This window comes from Lithobates pipiens, unplaced genomic scaffold, assembly GCF_037356315.1.
Source record: "Lithobates pipiens isolate NorthernLeopardFrog02 unplaced genomic scaffold, aLitPip1_a1.2 Scaffold_8, whole genome shotgun sequence".
Lineage (NCBI taxonomy): Eukaryota > Metazoa > Chordata > Amphibia > Anura > Ranidae > Lithobates > Lithobates pipiens.
This window is the reverse complement of record NW_027507903.1, coordinates 363,050,016-363,069,212: the sequence shown is the minus strand read 5'-3', so window position 1 is coordinate 363,069,212 and position 19,197 is coordinate 363,050,016. Positions and strand designations below refer to the sequence as shown.

General features: G+C 39.8%; 1 protein-coding gene across 3 annotated transcripts in view; it reads right to left on the bottom strand.

Annotated features, from left to right (window-relative positions):
- The window catches only part of TENM2 (teneurin transmembrane protein 2), a 1,738,186-nt gene that overhangs the window by 492,648 nt on the left and 1,226,341 nt on the right, over window positions 1–19,197 (bottom strand). For all 3 annotated transcript variants that reach the window (XM_077473475.1, XM_077473476.1, XM_077473477.1), the window contains one exon: window positions 8,653–8,852. In XM_077473475.1, coding sequence (XP_077329601.1) covers window positions 8,653–8,852 — 200 coding nt within the window. The remainder of the gene's footprint in view (window positions 1–8,652; window positions 8,853–19,197) is intronic.

Here is a 19,197-nt window from a genome sequence, read left to right as displayed (position 1 = left end):
GCTGTAGTCCATCCCGTCCATATAGCCTAGCTAGATGGAAAAAGCACTGCCACACAAACCGGCATCAAGCAAGATGCCGAGCATGCAGCGTGCTGGCATGACGCCGAAGCATCGAGGTCCCACTCTGCCCCCATCATCTAACAGGGATGGGCAGGGGAGAGGGAGCTGGATGCCTCGCAACCCCAGGAGAGAGAGACCAAAATAAACAGGACCACCCATCCAGTGGGCTGGACGAGCCAAAGGGCATGAAAAGAGGAAGCTGATTAGCTGAAATATCAGAACATTAATAAAAAGAGACTTTCATATAATGACCCATTAATGAAAAGAGAAATATTAATATAGATCCTAATGATGATACAAACTAGTGGGGGGAGATGCCAAAAATATAAATTAACTCAGAAATCTAAAAATCTGAGGGTATACAATCATTTGGATATATTGGGTTTTTGTATTTCCATAGCAGGTCACAAGGGGAATGGGTGTCTTCCACCCTGGTATATGTATACTAAAAAGCGTTTTAGTATACATATACCAGGGTGGAAGACACCCATTCCCCTTGTGACCTGCTATGGAAATACAAAAACCCAATATATCCAAATGATTGTATACCCTCAGATTTTTAGATTTCTGAGTTAATTTATATTTTTGGCATCTCCCCCCACTAGTTTGTATCATCATTAGGATCTATATTAATATTTCTCTTTTCATTAATGGGTCATTATATGAAAGTCTCTTTTTATTAATGTTCTGATATTTCAGCTAATCAGCTTCCTCTTTTCATGCCCTTTGGCTCGTCCAGCCCACTGGATGGGTGGTCCTGTTTATTTTGGTCTCTCTCTCCTGGGGTTGCGAGGCATCCAGCTCCCTCTCCCCTGCCCATCCCTGTTAGATGATGGGGGCAGAGTGGGACCTTGATGCTTCGGCGTCATGCCAGCACGCTGCATGCTCGGCATCTTGCTTGATGCCGGTTTGTGTGGCAGTGCTTTTTCCATCTAGCTAGGCTATATGGACGGGATGGACTACAGCTGTGGTCTATGCACCACGGGTGGGTGTCCACTCTGTCCAATCGCATGACGTTGGCGGTGACACGCCCCATATCTGTGGATACAAAGGCAGGGTCAGGCCAGCAGCTCACTTCACACATTCCATCAGGAGGAGAGGTTCTATGGGCTCTGATCTACACTCTAGGTAATTAGGAGGTCCTATTTAAGGATCAATCTAGACACATGCTTGCATAACACTTAGACCTTTTTGTATATATAGGCTATTTAACCCTTTTTTCTATCACTTACTACTTAGTTTATTTCATTATATATACACTCACCTATTTGTAATGTTTATCACCTAGTCACTTCTTGATAGGTGTTTAAGCCTAGGTGGACAGTGTTGTTTTTTGCAACTCCTCTTACTTCACACATATTTTATAACACGGGTTTTTTTTTTTTTTTTTCTCCCTTTAAAACATCATTATTCATCATAGCTTTTATCATCCAATTTTCATTTTATTTCACTACATTTATTTTTTCATTCATTTTATTTATTTATTCTTTTAGATTCTGATCTGTGGCCCATATGTGCATACCTCATACTCTGGCATTGTGGTGTGGCTGTTCGCTTCTCCCGTTGGCCGCTGTTTCCCACTGCCCCTTCTCCATTCCTCCAGGTTCCTTGGAGAGCTATGGCTTAGGGTGAGGGGGATGTGTCCCCGCCTCAACCCCGGGGGAGACGGTTCATTCAGTGCCACCATCCTATTCCCTTTTTGGGTCTGCTGGGTGATTTATCTGAACGTGGCCAAAGGTAATGCATTCACATTCAACACCTGCTCTCTTTTAGAAAGCAATAATTTTTCATTTGAGACTGTGACCGACCAATTTACTCATTTATTTCATCTCTCTATTTAGCGATTTTTTGATGCATCCCACTCCTGATGATTGGCTGAAATCGCCACGAAACGCGTAGAGTCCATACTCAGGGATGCCAAGCCAAGTTTGCTACAATCATGAATTTCTTTTATTAATTTATTGTTATATTTATTAGGATAACCATGTTCACCTGTTCTGTATGTCCATTCAATTTGTTTAATTGTGATTGCTTGTACCAATTATGTCTATCCATTATATACATTAAATATGTCAATATGATTATTACTATAATTAATTATGCTTCTTGTTGCATGATCCATGTATTATATATTATGATACATTATATATACCTACTATTCAGTATTTGTATTTAATTTATTGGATTGATTAGCAATTCCTTATGGGTATACAGATTTTCCCGCATGGGACAGTGACAATGAATAATATTTCAGGTATCCCAGACCATTTTAAATACATATCCATGCCTCATTTAAAGTCCCACAATCCACTTTCATTTTTCTTTTATCATTATAGGGATGGAGGCATGCTTATGTTGCATTGGGGTCCAAACAGGTCACGCGCTTTTTAGTGTAGCTGGTGGTTGTGGGGGTCTGCAGGCAGGGGGCTTATCAGAATCTGGAAGCCCGATTTGACAATGGGGCCCCCAGATCCTGCCCCCCACGTGAATAAGTATCGGGTACATAATACCCCTATTCACCAAAAAAGTGTGCAAAAAGTAATAAAAACAATAGACAAGTTTTTGACAAATCCTTTATTAAAAAATAAAAGAATTGCATCCCTTGATGTAAATCCATCATCAATCACGGCGCCTGCCAAACACCCAAAAAAAAAAAAAATCTCCGCCTTCTGGAATGGATTCCTGCCAAATGCCTCCTCTTCACTTTTTCTCTTGACATTTTTTATATAGGTAAGGGGCAGGGCCCCCTGACAACGTCACCCAGTGGCCCTGCCCCCTTGTGACATCACAGACCCAGCATGCACCAATCTGTGAGAGAGGGGTGGCCCCCCTTTCCTGAACTGCCAGGCTGCATGCCTGGTTAAGTGTCTGGTATGGGGGACCCCATGCTGTTCCCCTCCAAATTCATACCAGACTGACAGGCACGTTAAGGGGACCCCCCCAAGCATTATATTTAAAGGAATTTTTCATTTTTATTGATGTATTTTAAGCATAATTAAAATCCCTACTCCTGAAAAAACAATCAGTATTAATTTTTTTTGCATAGAAACATGTCCCCCAGGGCAGTACCCAGACCCCCTTACCCCTTTAATGACCAATTACATGTACATAAGCCTTCAAAATGGGCACTTTTGATTTTTCCTATTTGTCTCCTATAGACTGCAATGGGGTTCACTGTTCAGGTTAGAACAGTTGAGATATAACTAAGGTTTAGCCATGTGTCACTACACTTTGATAGCATTGCAAAATAATTAAAAATATTTTAATTTGATTTTACCTTTTTAAATACTGTTTTCTTAATTTATTCAATGGGTAAAAATCAGTTAATTACATGATGCTTCTTGGTTTAGCATAAGTCAATAAACTTGGCAAAATAACATATCCAATATGACCAAACATAATATTTTGTTTCTCCTAAAAAAAAGTAAATTGAATGAAGAGGATGCGTTTATCTAAAATATCTCAAGCAAGAAATTAAACAAGCTCCACTTTTGATAACATACCGAGCTCATTAACTAAGGTGGTCAATTAAGGTGGGGTAAAATAATTAAAAACTAGAAATGAGTGTAACTGTTATCTCACCTAAAAATTAAATTTTTATAAAAGGCTTTTAAACAAATACTTTTTCACTTCTAGAATCAAAACCCCCCAAAAAATAATAATAATAATAATAATAATTAGTATTATTATTATTAATAGTAGTAGTATTTTATTCAATGTTTTATGTAACTGTGGTATAGGATCAAAAGTTAAGATCCTTGTTCAAAAAGGACTGGCAACAACCAATTTCTCCCATTTCATGCATAATACAACCTGCAGTGCCTGACTGAATTTAGTAACTTGAACATAAACATGATGAGGCTCCTGTGCTCTGAGAAATACATCGCAATACCATTTCACTTACTATTGTTCCTAAATGTATTCAGCTTAACAAAACATTTTTTTTAAATACCACAGTTAGTGTAATACAACAAATATGACAGTGTATACCAAACCTGTCCTCAAAGTCCCACTCCCATGTGCATGTACCGTATGTGGGTATCCCAACACACTGTTAAATCACATAAGAGAGACACCAATGCCCACAGCTTTGCATATTTGAAGTTACCTGAAAATTCCAAGTAATGGTTGGAATGGCTAAGAAGCATTAGGCAATCACTTATGAACATTGCTCTACAGCTTAGGGTTTACACCATGTTATTGATAATAAGACAGCCCTCTAGCAACTGAGAACACATAACATCAGGGATATTGCAGGGAGCTAGTAGCCTAATGGCTCAGCTACTGAAGCATCTGGATTGTAGCAACATATCTTCTATTCCAGTGTCGGTGTCAGTTATTTAACTACATAGTGAAAAAAATTTCAGTTGATATGGACTGCTGTAATAGAATTTACCAGATTAAAGGGATTAGCTCAAACAGTGAAGGAGGTGAGAGGTTGTCTAGAGAGATCTGAAGGTGTTTCCTATTGATATGAAAAGACATAGTACACTTCTTCGTGTGAGTGCTTTAGTGATCAGTAAATTAGATGTAATTAGAGTACACAGAGGCAACGGGATATCGTTTATGTCTCTTCACCCTGCTGAGGAGAATCTCCCTGACATTGGTTTCAAGAAAAAAATCTAAATATCTAAATTTGCCCTTCAAACCAATGTTGTAGAGCACAACATTTCTCCATAACTGCCCCAAAATTGTATGTCAAAAGCTCTGCAGTTTATGGATAACAACATTTGTAATTGGATGAATCTTTCAAATTAGCTATTTACAAAATATATTTCAGAAATTATGCAAATTGATTTATTTTATATTACAGTAATATCCAAAGGAGTACAATTTCAACATGAAACTCCAGATAGCTCTGCAGAGTAAAGCTAGTGATGTAAGGGACAACAGGTGGAACCACAGTACACAGCATGAGAATGTAGGTTCTTGAGACACCTAATGCCGCGTACACATGACCGGACTTTTCAACGGACTAGGTCCGACGGTCTTCCTGACGGACTTTCGACGGAGTTCCGACGGACTTTCCAAATGAACGGACTTGGCCATACACAATCACACCAAAGTCTGAGAGATTCTAACGTGATGACGTACGACCCGACTAGAATAAGGAAGTTCATAGCCAGTAGCCAATAGCTGCCCTAGCGTCAGTTTTTGTCCATCGGACTAGCATACACACGGACGGATTTCTGGATAGAAACTGGGTCCCTTGGAGTTCCGGCTGAAAAATTTGAAACATGTTCTATTTCTAAAGTCTGTCAGATTTTTAGACAGCAAAGGTCTGATGGAGCCCACAAATGATCAAATTGAATCTGTCGGACCTTTGCTGTCGAAAAGTCCGGTCATGTGTATGCGGCATAAAGGTTGTGGATACTAAGAATTCTGATGGAGCTTCTAGCTTTGCATGAGAAAAAAAAAATTAATCACCAGCACTGGTACTAATACACATTGAACTTAAAGTGGAACTTCAGTATTTTATTTTCATCTTTCCATTTATTAAATCCTCTACCCTTGTTGTTTTAGCTTTGAATAGTAAAATATTTATTTTCTGCCAGTACATACTTTATACCTGTTTCTTGTCTGGAAAAAAAGCCTAGGCTTATGACATCATGCACAGCTCTCTCTCTCACTCTCATGAGAGTTTGCCAGGAAGGGAGGGGGGATAAGAGGGCCAATGAGAGCTGTAGAGCTGGTGGTGTGCCTCCTGTGTGTCTGTTGAAATCCAGAAAGTGAACTGGCAGCAGCTTCAGCTGCCCACAGTTAAATTGGATGCAGCCAGACTCAGTGGAGGAAGATTTCTGCAGCATATTTGGCAAGTACAGAGTCACAGTATATATAAAATAATATGCAAAGTGATTGGAGGGAAGCTTCGGAATGGAAAAGATGTTTTTATTACAAATTATGTGAGCAGACTGTAGTTCATCTTTAAGGATATATGTTTACTAACACAAACATGTATAAATTTGACAAGCTCACTTAGATGTAAAGACATTTGTACCAAACAAATGATCTGCTCCAAAAACCCATATAATATGCCCTCAGAGGAAAGAAAGCAGAGTAAGTATGGCTATATATTATTAAAACATATGTTCTTAAGAAGCATTAAATAAATTGTGTGTAAACTTCTTTTTGTTTCCAAAGTGTGCATATATGTGAATATGCATTGAGATAACAGTGCAAAGCAAGTAAAACAATAATTTTTTTTTACTTTGTTTTTTTTTACAGTCAGCTTAAATTGCATTATATGTCCTATATAAGAGAGTACTGTATATGGGGTTTCTCCCTCTATCTTTCGCTTTCTCTCTCTCTCTCTATATGTGAAATAACCAGTGCGTTTTGACTGTTTGACCAGGTTTGTGGACACAGCAATGCAACTGTGCATGCCCAGTTTCTTTAGTAAATAAGATCTAATGCCCGTTTTGTTGAATAGAATGGACTATGCAGTGTCTATTGTTGTGCAACACACACAATGTCCCTAGTAGCCACCAATTATGTGAATTAGACTTTAGGTCACATGAATGAGCTTGGGAACAACAATGTTTTTATTCAGAGCAAGACAAATATACCTTCTTACTCAAAAAATAATTTGATTTAATAATGCTGACATTTTCCCTAATACTTTATGTGGATTTTAACGATAGGTTCAATTATTGTGAATTTCTGTTTAATAGAAACAAAAGTATTTTTTCATTTTGCAGTGTAAAAAACGAAATTAGCAAGACAGCATCATTTTGCAGCCCAACTTTAACAAAAACCTTGTGTTTTTTTTTTCTATTTTGTTTTGGGGATGTGCAACATTTAAAAATAAGGGGAAATTGTGAGTTTTGATTTCTGTTGTGTTAATTAAAATTTTCTGTGAAAATTAGAAGATTTCTATGATTTTCTTGTTTTGAGGAATTGTATCAGAATCCATCAGGAAGGCAAAATAAAAGTGATTGTTAATCCAAAAGTATAAATCACTGGTAGCCCTTCTATTACAGTTAGGCATAGCACACTGTATACATCTTTTATAAAAACGAGGTATGTAAATACCTTTTAACAGCTAGCTTCAGGCCAGTCACGTGACTCGAGGCAGTGATATATATCTACTGCAGGAGGAGCCGAGATCTCCCTCTGACATCAGTCGGGGAGGTCACATGGCCGCTCAGCTCCTCCTGCAGTAGCCCTGGAGACCAGGCTGTGAGTCCCGTGACCGGCCTGAAGATCGCTCTTAAAAAGGTATTTACATGCCTTGTTTTTATAAAGGACATATATAGTGTGCTATGCCTGCCTATAATAGAGGGGCTGCCAGTGACCATTGATTATTTTTTTATTTATAATATTAGTGGCTGTGGGAGGGGGTGGAGATAGAGACACAGACATGGAGCTGACAGGCAAAGAGGAGGGGGTGAGGGGGACAGAGGAGAGCAGAGAGGAGAGCTATGGATGATGGAGGGACATATGCTGACCACCGTGGTCAGGGCTCAGCAGCACTAATTATTGTGGTCAGTGCAGAGAGGGGGACACAGGGTCAGCCAGGTTTTCTTACAGTTTAGAGAGGGGCAGATTACATAGCACAAGCACTGTGCTGTTTAATCTGTTTAAGCCCTGGTTCACATTGATGCGATATCAAATATCACATCGCATGCCATATCAAAGCGCATGCCAAATCTGCGGCAATTGACGGCAATGGCATCGTCCGAATTGTTGCATCACCGCATTTGCGTCGCCACATTTGTGTCACCGCACAGATTTCCAAAAGTATATTCTGTACTACTTTTGGTGATTGTGGGGTGAGATTTACATTGACATCTGTGCAGAAACCCACACAGATGTCTCTGAAATCACTCCCGAAGTCAGGAATGACATGCGAAAATTGTGCAAGTTCATCTAAACTTGCCCAATTTCATTCCCGCAGCCAGTGTGAACCAAGGCTTAAGGGAACAGGATCTATATTTTGTGCTTAACAACATTGGTTGTAGGGCAAAGTAAACAAAGACAGTACACAAAGAAAACGAACATTAAAACAAATGAATGAAACTACTCCTAATGCATCCTCAAAAACCCTTCTAAATAGAAAAATGTTTTTTTCCAATCAAATTTTGTTGAAACTGCTGAATGACCAAGTCTCCACATCTTCAAAATTTTGCTAAATGCAAATATGGCAATTTAGCTGCAAAATCAATTTTAATGAAGTCTATGCCCACATTACTAATGGAGAAGGGTTAGAGCTCCTGTCATGTTTGTATCCCCCTTGGGATGTTTACTTTCATTTCCTGTGTGGGGAATGGTTAGAACTTTTGGAAATGTTTTCAATGTTGTCTGTTTGGGCAGCTACCCCCACACCACCAATTTTTGTGTTGTTGTCCCAGAAACATATAGTGAGAGCAAGCCTCCAAAGTACAGTCACAGACCAAAATTTAAACCTAAAAAAATTACAACTCTTTCCAGGAAAACAAACATTTGGCTCACTACTATAAATATGTTTGCAGACAGGATGTGCCTTATACAAGAATGCCATCACATTAGCCAACTATTATATATAACCTGTTAGGTCTTTATGTATCCTAAATGTTCTACATTGTACATTTTGCTGGATTTACATTTTCTTACCTGGGCATGTGATGGAGGTAGACCTCTCCGTATGTAAACACCAAACAAGGCATCCTTCCCTAAGGAGATGTTAAATTTTAGGAATTGTGGCTGGACAACATGGAGGTGGGATCTCCAGAACACCCCTGCTGGTACTTCCCGCGTTATACGGCGTCCAATTTCCACTTCCCCAATGTCTATGCTGCTGTTTCTCGTAGGCCCTAAAAATATAATAATTATTATATATTTATCTGATTCCTGCATTTGTATTGTATGATAAAAGGCATAGTACAATCTACTTGACAGAGATCATCATACATGATTTCTAGAAAGGACGTCCTTGAGGATTTTTAAAAAGCATTACTTTTACTTTCATCTTGACTTATTACCTCTGAAGAAGAATACTGAATATTTCTATTCTGATCAAATTGTAGTTAAATTATATACTATGTGCTCATGGAAACCAACCTTTACTAAGCAAATCAAAGTTCCCTGGGCAGCCAAGCAAAAGCAAGTGCAGCCATTTTATAACATAAAAACACAGCATGAAAGTCTTATGAACCATGCAATCTCCGGCATTGTTACAGTATTTGTAAATATATGTAAATATAATATTAGCATATTTAACACTTTCATTTATTTGCTAATTAACACATATATATATACATTTATTTCAATAAAGCTTGGGGCGGTAAAAGGTACAAACTTCAGGACAAGGAATGTTATTGTTTCCAGAACAAACATACATGAAGACATACAATACATCAACTAATTCTAGTTTATTTAAAATATCTACTACACATATAAAATAGTATACTGTAGTATTATAAAGGATATTGTCAAATACTTCCCCTTTAAAGAAATTATTAAAATTAAACAATATTCTTGATTAAAAGCTACAGAAGTACAGATTGCAGCCAGGATTTGTTTATCGACAAGTAGTCAAGACACAATACAGAGATATAGTAAACTACAGGTTAAACATCCAAACAATTAAGCTAGATGACTTTTGTAGCATAATGTTAAAGTTTATGTGAACTGTCACCTCGTAAAACAACCCACTCAAAAATGTTTCCTTTTCTTTTTTTTATAAGTGATCTCATACACTCTGTTCTCAGCTACATAAGGAGCTAAGAGAGCTGGAGGATGGGAAACAACAGCACACTGGTCTTTTCAGCAAATGGCTGTATGACGGAGAGCACAGCCAGGAAACTGATATTGTGTTCTCGTGCCTAGTGTGGTCAGTTAAACAAAACAAAAACATGGGGACTGTCAGGATCACCAGGTTTTTCACACACAGAAAGCAAAACAAAGAGAAAGGATACTTTTTTTATGCAAGTGCATAGTATAGCATGCACATATTAGGAATATGAAATGTTGGGATTATTAAGATTTATTTGAATAGCCAGATTTATTTGAATAGCCAGGTAACCAATATTATTTGAGAAAGCTTCTTCTTTATAGTGCTAAAAATACTGTTTACGCAAAACCCTTTTAACCCCTTGCTGCCTTGTTACCATTGTAACTATGTTTAAATTTGTTTTTAATTCACCAAATAAAATACACACTTTTTCTATGCACTTCTTACAGAACATAGGTAATGATGCCCAAGCAAGAACAGCAGCATTCTAAGGCAGTGATTCTGTAAAAGACCTAAAGGACAGGGAGATCAGATGGTGCACACTTCTGAATACCTTATCTCTCCTAACTTCTAGCTGAGATAAGCCAGACAGATAATTTACCTTACTCAGTTATACACAAGGTACTACCAAGCATTCCCATTAGAAAGCTCAGCATGCTTTACAAAGTGAATGTAATGGATGTACCTTGTCTTAAATCCTTGTCTGTAAAGTTTTTACAGAAATAATAATCATAGGTCCGGTTATGTTAGTGCAAAATACTGAAAAGTTAAAGTGCTTGTAACCTTACACTGCATGCCAGCTGCCAGCCCCTCTCTTGTATCCAGCTGTAACATGCAGTGTAAGTGTTTGTGGAAAACAAAGCTGTATCTTTAGGCCGGTCATGTGACTCATGGCCGCCCTTCTACTCTGGTCCAGGGCTACAGCAGCAGGAGCTGAGTTTTCCTGCTGACGTCAGCTGGGAGGTCACATGACCACCTTGCTGGCTCCTCAGCTCTTCCCACTGTAGCTCTTAGATGGGGGTGGAGAGTGGCCGGGAGTCACATGACTGGCCTGAAGATATCTGCAAAAAGGTATTTACATGCTTTGTTTTTCACACACACTTACACTGCATGTTATAGCTGGATAAAAGAGAGGGGCTGGTAGTGCATGTAAACTAACCATGGTGTTAGGGTTCAGCAGCCATGATAAACTGTGGTCAGCTTACAGGGAGAGGGAAGAACCAGGTGGGATCAGCCAGGTATTTCAGGTGATAAATACAGGGGGCCAAATTACACAGCACAGGCACTCTTACTTTAGGGAATCAGTGTGCAGCCGCAAAGTCAGCGTTGCACTGATTCAGACAGTTCCATTGTGGGCAATAGCTAGTGATTTGGCATGGGATTTGACATGTGATGTGAACCAGGGCTCAAAGGAACAGAATTTGTTTTTTATTTTTACATTTTTTTAAGGTAACAAACACTTATAATAATATAATAAAATTTATCAAAAGCATTATACGTTCTCTTTATAAATTCAGTTATAATTACAAGTACAACATTGGTGAATAATCTGTTTAATACAAAATTAGAAAACAATTTTAAAGTGAGGAGCAGTTGAAACTATTAAACACAAGCAGCTGATAATATTTTGTCCTCCTACAGTCAGACCATTCTAGAAAACATAATGTTTTGTTCACCTCTGCAATACAACGTACTGACAGGGTCACTAAAAATGGCATGGCCTGGGAAACTCCTATTGCTTCAAAGGAATCATATTTTTTTTTTGTTGCCGTTTTGAATTAGTTTACACACAAGTCCTAACCTCCCTCCCAGGGCTGCGTGCACCAACATAGAGTAGCAGAGTTCTCAGGGGCGCCAAACATCCACCCACGCTTTATAATGCTGACTGCCAGTAATATATTCCCATATATCATAATAAAGATTTTTGGACTAATGCAGGCCATACCTGAGTTCAAATTTCGAACACATTTTCTCATCTCACCTTCCAGGATGGCAACACATGAGAACTGAGAGGCTCCTTCCTACAGGAAACACAATCAGTTCACAGCTGTTAAAAGGCCCCACCTTTCCCCTTGTCCCTCAGTATTGATTTTGTTTCTCCCACAGCGAAATGTAAATTTTTTTCTCTGACCAGAAGACTAAGAGTGTCATATGGTACCCCTGTGAGCCAGGTTTAGGAATGCCACTGAGGGCTGCACTAACCTGCTGCCATAGAACTTCTCACAGGTCGCCATAAGGTGTCATGCAGGCAGTCCAGGTGGCCCCACTGTCAAGCAGCAGCCCAGCTGTTGCACACTGCTCAGCAGCCTTCCCCTGTGTGCAGCTAGCACCATTTTTCTGGAGTCAAGAGGATGTAAGACACCAGGGGAGCACATATTGTGCTCCAAACCTCGATCCAAAGTCAGAACTTCCGGTCACGACAGGAAAGTGACAGAGCACACCCAACGTGACCCATTAGGTGGAGATAAGCATGGAGGAGACACCGGACCCTCGTGGCTGCAGAGGCTAAGAGACTTCTGTTCCTACCAGGACTCAGCGAGCTGCAAGTAGCAAAAGTCTGCCTGGAACCACCTCATGGAGAACGAGGATGGAAGGGCAGCATAGGCCACTGCAGGCAAGAGCATGAAGGGCCAGCTGTGAACGGGTGGAGGTAAAGGTCTTCTGTATAATGTGCCAGCTGACCCCGGGTCACACTGATCTTGGACTGTCTTACTGTGAATGACTCCTGGCCTGGCTCCCAACTTAGCTATCCAGACTGCTCCACTGGTCTGTATCTCCTGGACTTCCTAAAACATGCCTGCCTTGCAGTATACCTTGCCTGTCTCAGCAAGTTCTGGCAACCAGCTCCAGCAATCAGGCAACCTGTGTTTCTCTAAATGCTACACCTCCTGTGTCACCTTCCGGGGCCTGCTGCACTCATCCACAAGGGGGGCCTCCCAGCATCTCGGCCTCCTACTAAGTTTCTATCAAGAGGTGTATATATATGCTGCTGGTACATTGTGAAGTAAACGGCCTAACCTGGCAGCTCCCCAGTTGGGACAGCAACTTGGAAGCAGGTAAGTTTAGCCACTTTCCTCCTCTCATGTGACGTTGAGGATAGAAATGCAAGCCCTGTGGCTGTGGTAAAGGGAAAAGACAACAGTGATGAGTACTTCCCTTTGCTTTGGGTTACTAGTAGTAGGGTTCCTAATAGTAGGCATGTGGTTTCTGGGCATTGAGATAGGACTCCCTCCCTCAATACAGGGTGATACTATCCTTGCCCTAGGGTCTAGGAATAAGTAGCCCAGAAGCCTTGGCTAGACCAATGTCCACAAGCCGCATTTTACTTAGGAGATGCTGTGGTTTGTGCAAAATTAAGTTGCTAGCCTCTCACTAAACTCATCAGTAAGGAGAAATCTAGTGAAGAGTTGAGACCCGTTAGACACAAATAGTCTCTTACAGGCTATTTCTGCCACTGAACAAGTTAGTCATTCCGAAACGGTTAATTGGAAGGGATGTGCAGTAGTCTCCAGGAAACTGGTGATTCCAGGAATAATATCACAGATTTTCCCCTGGTCTGCAATGCACACCAGGTAATCTGAATATATTAGGCCAGCTGCTTGGAATATAGTATGTAGCTCCAAATGGGTACCTTTAGAGGTTGTTGGCTTTTAACCTGCCCCCTAATTTATTTCCCATATGGGGGAGGCACAGTAAAAGGGTACCCTTGTGAACATATTCTCATTGTGGGGGTTGCTTAATAGACTGTGACTTATTGAACATCAGAAATACACTACATTGTTTTGTGTCTATTTTATCATCTTGGTTATAAGACTCTTATGCCGCGTACACACGAGCGGACTTTTCAACATCCAAAGTCCGAAGGACTGAGTCCGTCAGACTATCCGATCGTGTGTGGGCTGCAACGGACTTTTGACTCGCCAAAGTCCGAAGGACTTTAGAATATGGAACATGCTTCAAATTTTTCCGAAGGAACTCCGCCGGACCCGGTCCCCTTCGAAAAATCCGCTCGTGTGTATGCTACTTCGACGGACTAAAACCGACGCTAGGGCAGCTATTGGCAACTGGCTATGAACTTCCTTATTCGAGCCGAGTCATACGTCATCACGTTCGAATCCGTCGGAGTTTAGTGTGATCGTGTGTGGCCAAGTCCGCTCAGCCGAAAAGTCTGTCAGAACTCCGTCGGAATTCCAGCAGAACTCCGACAGGACTCCTTCGGAAGTCTGTCGGACATAAGTCCTCTCGTGTGTATGGGGCTTTACTGTTCATTAGAAATGCTCAACTTTGAAGTTTGTTGGTAACATTCCCACTGGTTCTATAACTGTACCCTGTTGCTAATGAAATATGCACAACATTCAAATTTCGTTGACACAGTACTCTGTTACTTATCAAAAAAGTACAGCATTTAAAGTTTGTAAGTGATATTTCGATTGATTATATAACAATGCACGGTTTGCTAAACAAAAATGCCCAGTATTTAAAGTTTGTCAGAGACATTTATGTTGATCATATGTCTGTACCCTGTTGTTGATTAGTAATGCATAGCATTGAAGGCCGCTAGTGACATTTTGGTTGGTTATATGACAGTACCCCGTTGCTAATCAAAATGCACAGCATTTAAAGTTTGTTAGTGACTTTTCTGTTGATCATATGACTGTACCATGTTACTAATCAGAAATGCACAGCATTGAAGTTGCCTACTGACATTTCTGTTGCCTATAGGACTGTATGTTTTGCTAATCAGAAATACATAACATTGAAGTGTTGGTAACATTTCTGTGGGTTATATAATTGTACCCTGTTGCTAATCAAAAATGCACAGCATTTAAAGTTTGTTAGTGACTTTTCTGTCAATCATATGACTGTACACTGTTGCTAATCAAAATTGCACAGCATTGAAGTTTGCTAGTGACATTTCTGTTGGTCATATGGCTGTACACTGTTGCTAATCTGAAACACACAGCATTGAAGGCTGTCAGTGTCTTTCTGTTATGACAGTACATTGTTCCTAATCAGAAAAGCACAATGTTAAAATTTTGTACCTTTTTTCTGGTTTCATATTGGTTATATGACTATACATGGTTGAGCATCAGCAATATACAGCACTGAAGTTCGTGTCCTGCTGTCTTTATATTGATGTTAGATGGCTTATCTTGCTACACTTCAGAAATACACAACATTTTAATTTTTTGGTGTCTTTTCTGTTTTTACATTTTGGCTGCGCATCAGAAAACACAACACTGGAAACTGTTTACGTCTTTTCTATTTATATTTATTATATAGCCAAAGCTTGTTGTACTTTTGAAATACACGACTTTGAAGTTCACGTCATGTCTTTTCTGTGGTCTATATAGCTGCACTTCAGAAATACACAGCGTTGTAATCTATGCTTATATCTTTTTTATGTCTACATCTATTTTCTGGTGCTGTGCGTCAGAAACAATCTATGATATTTTATATTTTTGATATTATATGTGTACTTTTATTTCAGACATTAATTTCCTGTGTACATGGAGGGACCAGGAGTTCTGGCTGCAGAAACTCAGATGTCAGAAAATTCAGTCCCTACATTCAGGCATGCTCGAGACATTTCCTGTGCTTGTAAGACACTGTAAGATTCATAGTTTCATAGTTTCATAGTTAGTTAGGTTGAATAAAGACACCAGTCCATCCAGTTCAACCTGAGCGAGTGTCTACAATTGTCCTTATTCCTGTACATTGCACACTCACATCGGTCCCTACCCTCAAGGAGCCCACAATCCAAGGTCCCCATTCATATACTAGGGCCAATTTTGGACAGAAGTCAATTAACCTACCTGCATGTCCTTGGATTGTGGGAGAAAACCAGAGTACCCGGAGGAAACCCACGCAGGCACAGGGAGAACATGCAAACTCCAGGCAGGTAGTGTCGTGGTTGGGATTCAAACCAGCGACCCTTCTTACTGCTAGGTGAGAGTGCTAACCACTACACCACTGTGCTGCCTAAGATCACCTTTTTTTTTGTTAAGAACTTCTGTTCATAGGATGGAGTTTTACCTGAAGATGCAGTATCAGAACATATCTGACCCGTATACCTAACTCAAATAGGGTTGCAGTTCTATATGTATTCTTTATATCACCCTTTTAGCAGAACTGGTCGTAGCAAACCAATGTGAGTGTTCTGCTCCTGCTATTGATAATCTCCTGAAGTGGGGTTCTGCTAAAGATATGCCTCATTAATACCAAAAATCACCCTTTGGTGTTGGAGTGGGTTTTGGTTTCAAACATCAGGTGGGACACTGGATATTTACAGAATAGGTACAATTTATGTTTACCAAGCTCCTTTCCACTTCATTTTATTGCATTTACGTATTGGGAGCCTGGGTATGTGGAGCTCTTTCACAGCTGGCATGTCAGCATTCAGATGTGAGGGAAGTCATAAGGTTGGTGTGCTTGGGCACATACCTGTCCAGCCTTCTGAGCCCAGGGTTTATTTTATTATCCTCATGTTTTTGCCATCCTGGAAGGTGAGATGAGAAAACCAATAGGTGGTTAGACTTACCGGTAACAGTGTTTCTATGAACCTTCCAGGATGGCAGGCCTACTTCTCGCCCAGTGAGGGTTGAGGAAAGTGTGTATAAAATAGGTGGTAATTGTCTAAAGACCCCTTGTGAATTGGTTGGGAGAATTACTTTACAACAACTGAGGGAAGAGGAGGGAGATTGGGCCTTTTAACAGCTCTAAACTGATTGTGTTTCCTGCCATCCTGGAAAGTTAATAGAAACACCATTGTCGGTAAGTCTAACCATTGGTTTTCTTTCAAAAATCTGAAATTCTGTGCTGTTTTATGATCCGATGGGGCCACCATTGATTATGAAATTTGACTAACCAAGCCTTCAATTTCACCTCATGTTGCTACAGAAAATAATTTTTGTGGCTGAGAATCTTCTTGCTTTCATACGGGAATTTTTTTTTCTTGCACTCATACGCATTTCTTTTTCGATTATAATTCTCGCACAATGCTCCCATCATTGGTTAAAAAAATCTTTCCTTTTTAAAAAAAATTCTAACATGCCAGATCACTCAAATTTGATAGCTGCAAGAAAATCTAATCACTAATCACCAATGGTGCCAAATTCGAAAGAAAATTTTTAGATAAGATTTTTGAAAGTAATTCTTCCTAAATTTGATCCATGTATGGCTGGCTTAACACTCAGCACGCTAGTGCAGCCTGGCTCTGTGCTTGTTTCTGTTCCTGTATAATTTGTGACTTTTTTTTGGTGGAGTTGTATACTTCTAGTTCAGCCATCATTGCTCTGTACAACTGTAACATATCTGCCAGCAGTGTAGGATCAACATCTGTCTTTCTGTTCTAAACATATGTAGCCTGTGTGTGTGACCTTGCTAGTGTACTACAAGCTAGTCAACAGGTACAAAAGTGAGGTGACGCAAGATAGTTGACCTAGCAAAGAAACAATATAAATCTGGCCCTGGTGGTAATATTAGATAGGTACTAGTGTAACCTTTTAAATGATGGCTCCAAAATGCCATGACAACATAATTTTCAAGACAGAGACAACATTTTGCTTCTGTACAAATCATTAGTAAGACCTCATTTGGAATATGCAGTTCAGCTTTGCTCCCCAGTTCTCAAATAGGACTAGGAGAACTAGAGAGAGTGCAGAGAAGGGCAACCAACATGACAAGAGGCATGGAGGTGCTCAGCTATGAGGAAAGATTAGCTGAACTGAATTCATTCTCTTCCTTCGGACTTTACATCTGGAGAAAGATATTTAACCGCCACATAAGGAGAAAGGTCTCTTCACAGTAAGATCTGTTTAAAGTGGTTGTAAACTCTTTTGTGTGACTTCTACCTATAGGTAAGCCCAGAATAAGGCTTACCTATAGGGAGTGGAAATATCACCTAAACGTGTGCTGTTTAGGAGATATTTCACTTGTAGTGTGCTGATGTCATCATTGACGCATGCTCTGTGAAGAAACGGACCTCCATGCCTTTCTTCTCCAGCGTGTGTCCCGTGACTGACGCTGTGAATGGCATCACGTGGCTCTGGCCAGTCACAGAGCCGGAGTCCGCAACCCTTGAAGGAAGATTGGTGAATATGCATGTGGCCTGCCTAGAGGGCAGCACGGGCTTCATTTGCAGGTAAGTGTCACATAATGGGCTAGTATGCAATGTATACTAGCCCATTATGCTTTTAATTGCAGGGTTTGCAGGGAGGTTTTACTTCCTCTTTAAATGTGGAGTAGACTCCCTCAAGAACTAATTCTGGCCAGCTAAGTAGATTGTATTAAAAAATAGCTGTAAGCATTCCTAAATACACAAAATATAACTGGATACTAACATTTATAGATAATAACACCAGGACACCAGGGTAGTTGATCTGTTAGTGTTGTATACTTTCATGAAATATATAAACTAAAATACATAAACGTGAAAACATACTGCACAGAGAATCAGATTTTCTCTGTTTGTCCTATTTTATAGCTTCATAGTCTAATAGGTTTTATATATTTTTTTCCATTAAATCTCATCTTAAGCTAAAATCTGCGAAATCAAGAAATACTTGATAAGAGGATATGGGCTGAAAGGCTGAGTGTGAAGTTCATTTCACAGTGATGGAAATATATACTGCAAACTTTAGTCAAGATCTTATTTGAACATAACAGTTGGTTTTCTATTAAACCATGTCCGGTTAGCATTATAGGAGAGGGCTCACAGACTTTTGCTTTTAGCTCTACAGAGAAATAACTGTCCAACCATTATCATGGACTGCTCAAGACTAGCCCAATTATCAGTCACAGTAAACTGGAAGGAAATTATTTTTTCTATAGCAGAAATATGTAAAAGACATATTGAATGACAGTAACTACTAATTACAGTCCAAGATCTAATAATTGAGAAGTGCTTCTAATCTCTTAGCACTTGCACACATGGTCGGACATTCCAATGGAAAATGTCCGATTGGACCGTGTTGTCGGATAATCTGACCGTGTGTGGGCTTCATTTGACTTTTTCCGTCGGAATGTCCGACCAACAAAGTTTGAGAGCTGGATATAAAAATTTTCCGACAACATGATCCGATCAGACTTTTTCAGATCGTTTGTAGAGAATTCCGATCGGACAAAGTGCCACGCATGTTCAGATCAAATTCTTAGACCAAAGCTATTGGCTACTAGCCTGAACGTAGTCCCGTCGTAACTAAATAATGTCATCACGTTACGAACGATTGGATTTTCCGACAACTTTGTCCGACCATGTGTATGCAACACCAGTTTCGGACAAAATCCGACAAAATCCAACAAAATGCTAAAAGGTATACACAATGTAATCTTTTGGCTGCATGGTATATCGTGTTTTTATACTGTCCCCTATTATATACATTCAAATGCAAAACAATAACTTGGTTTTGAGTGACCATTAACAC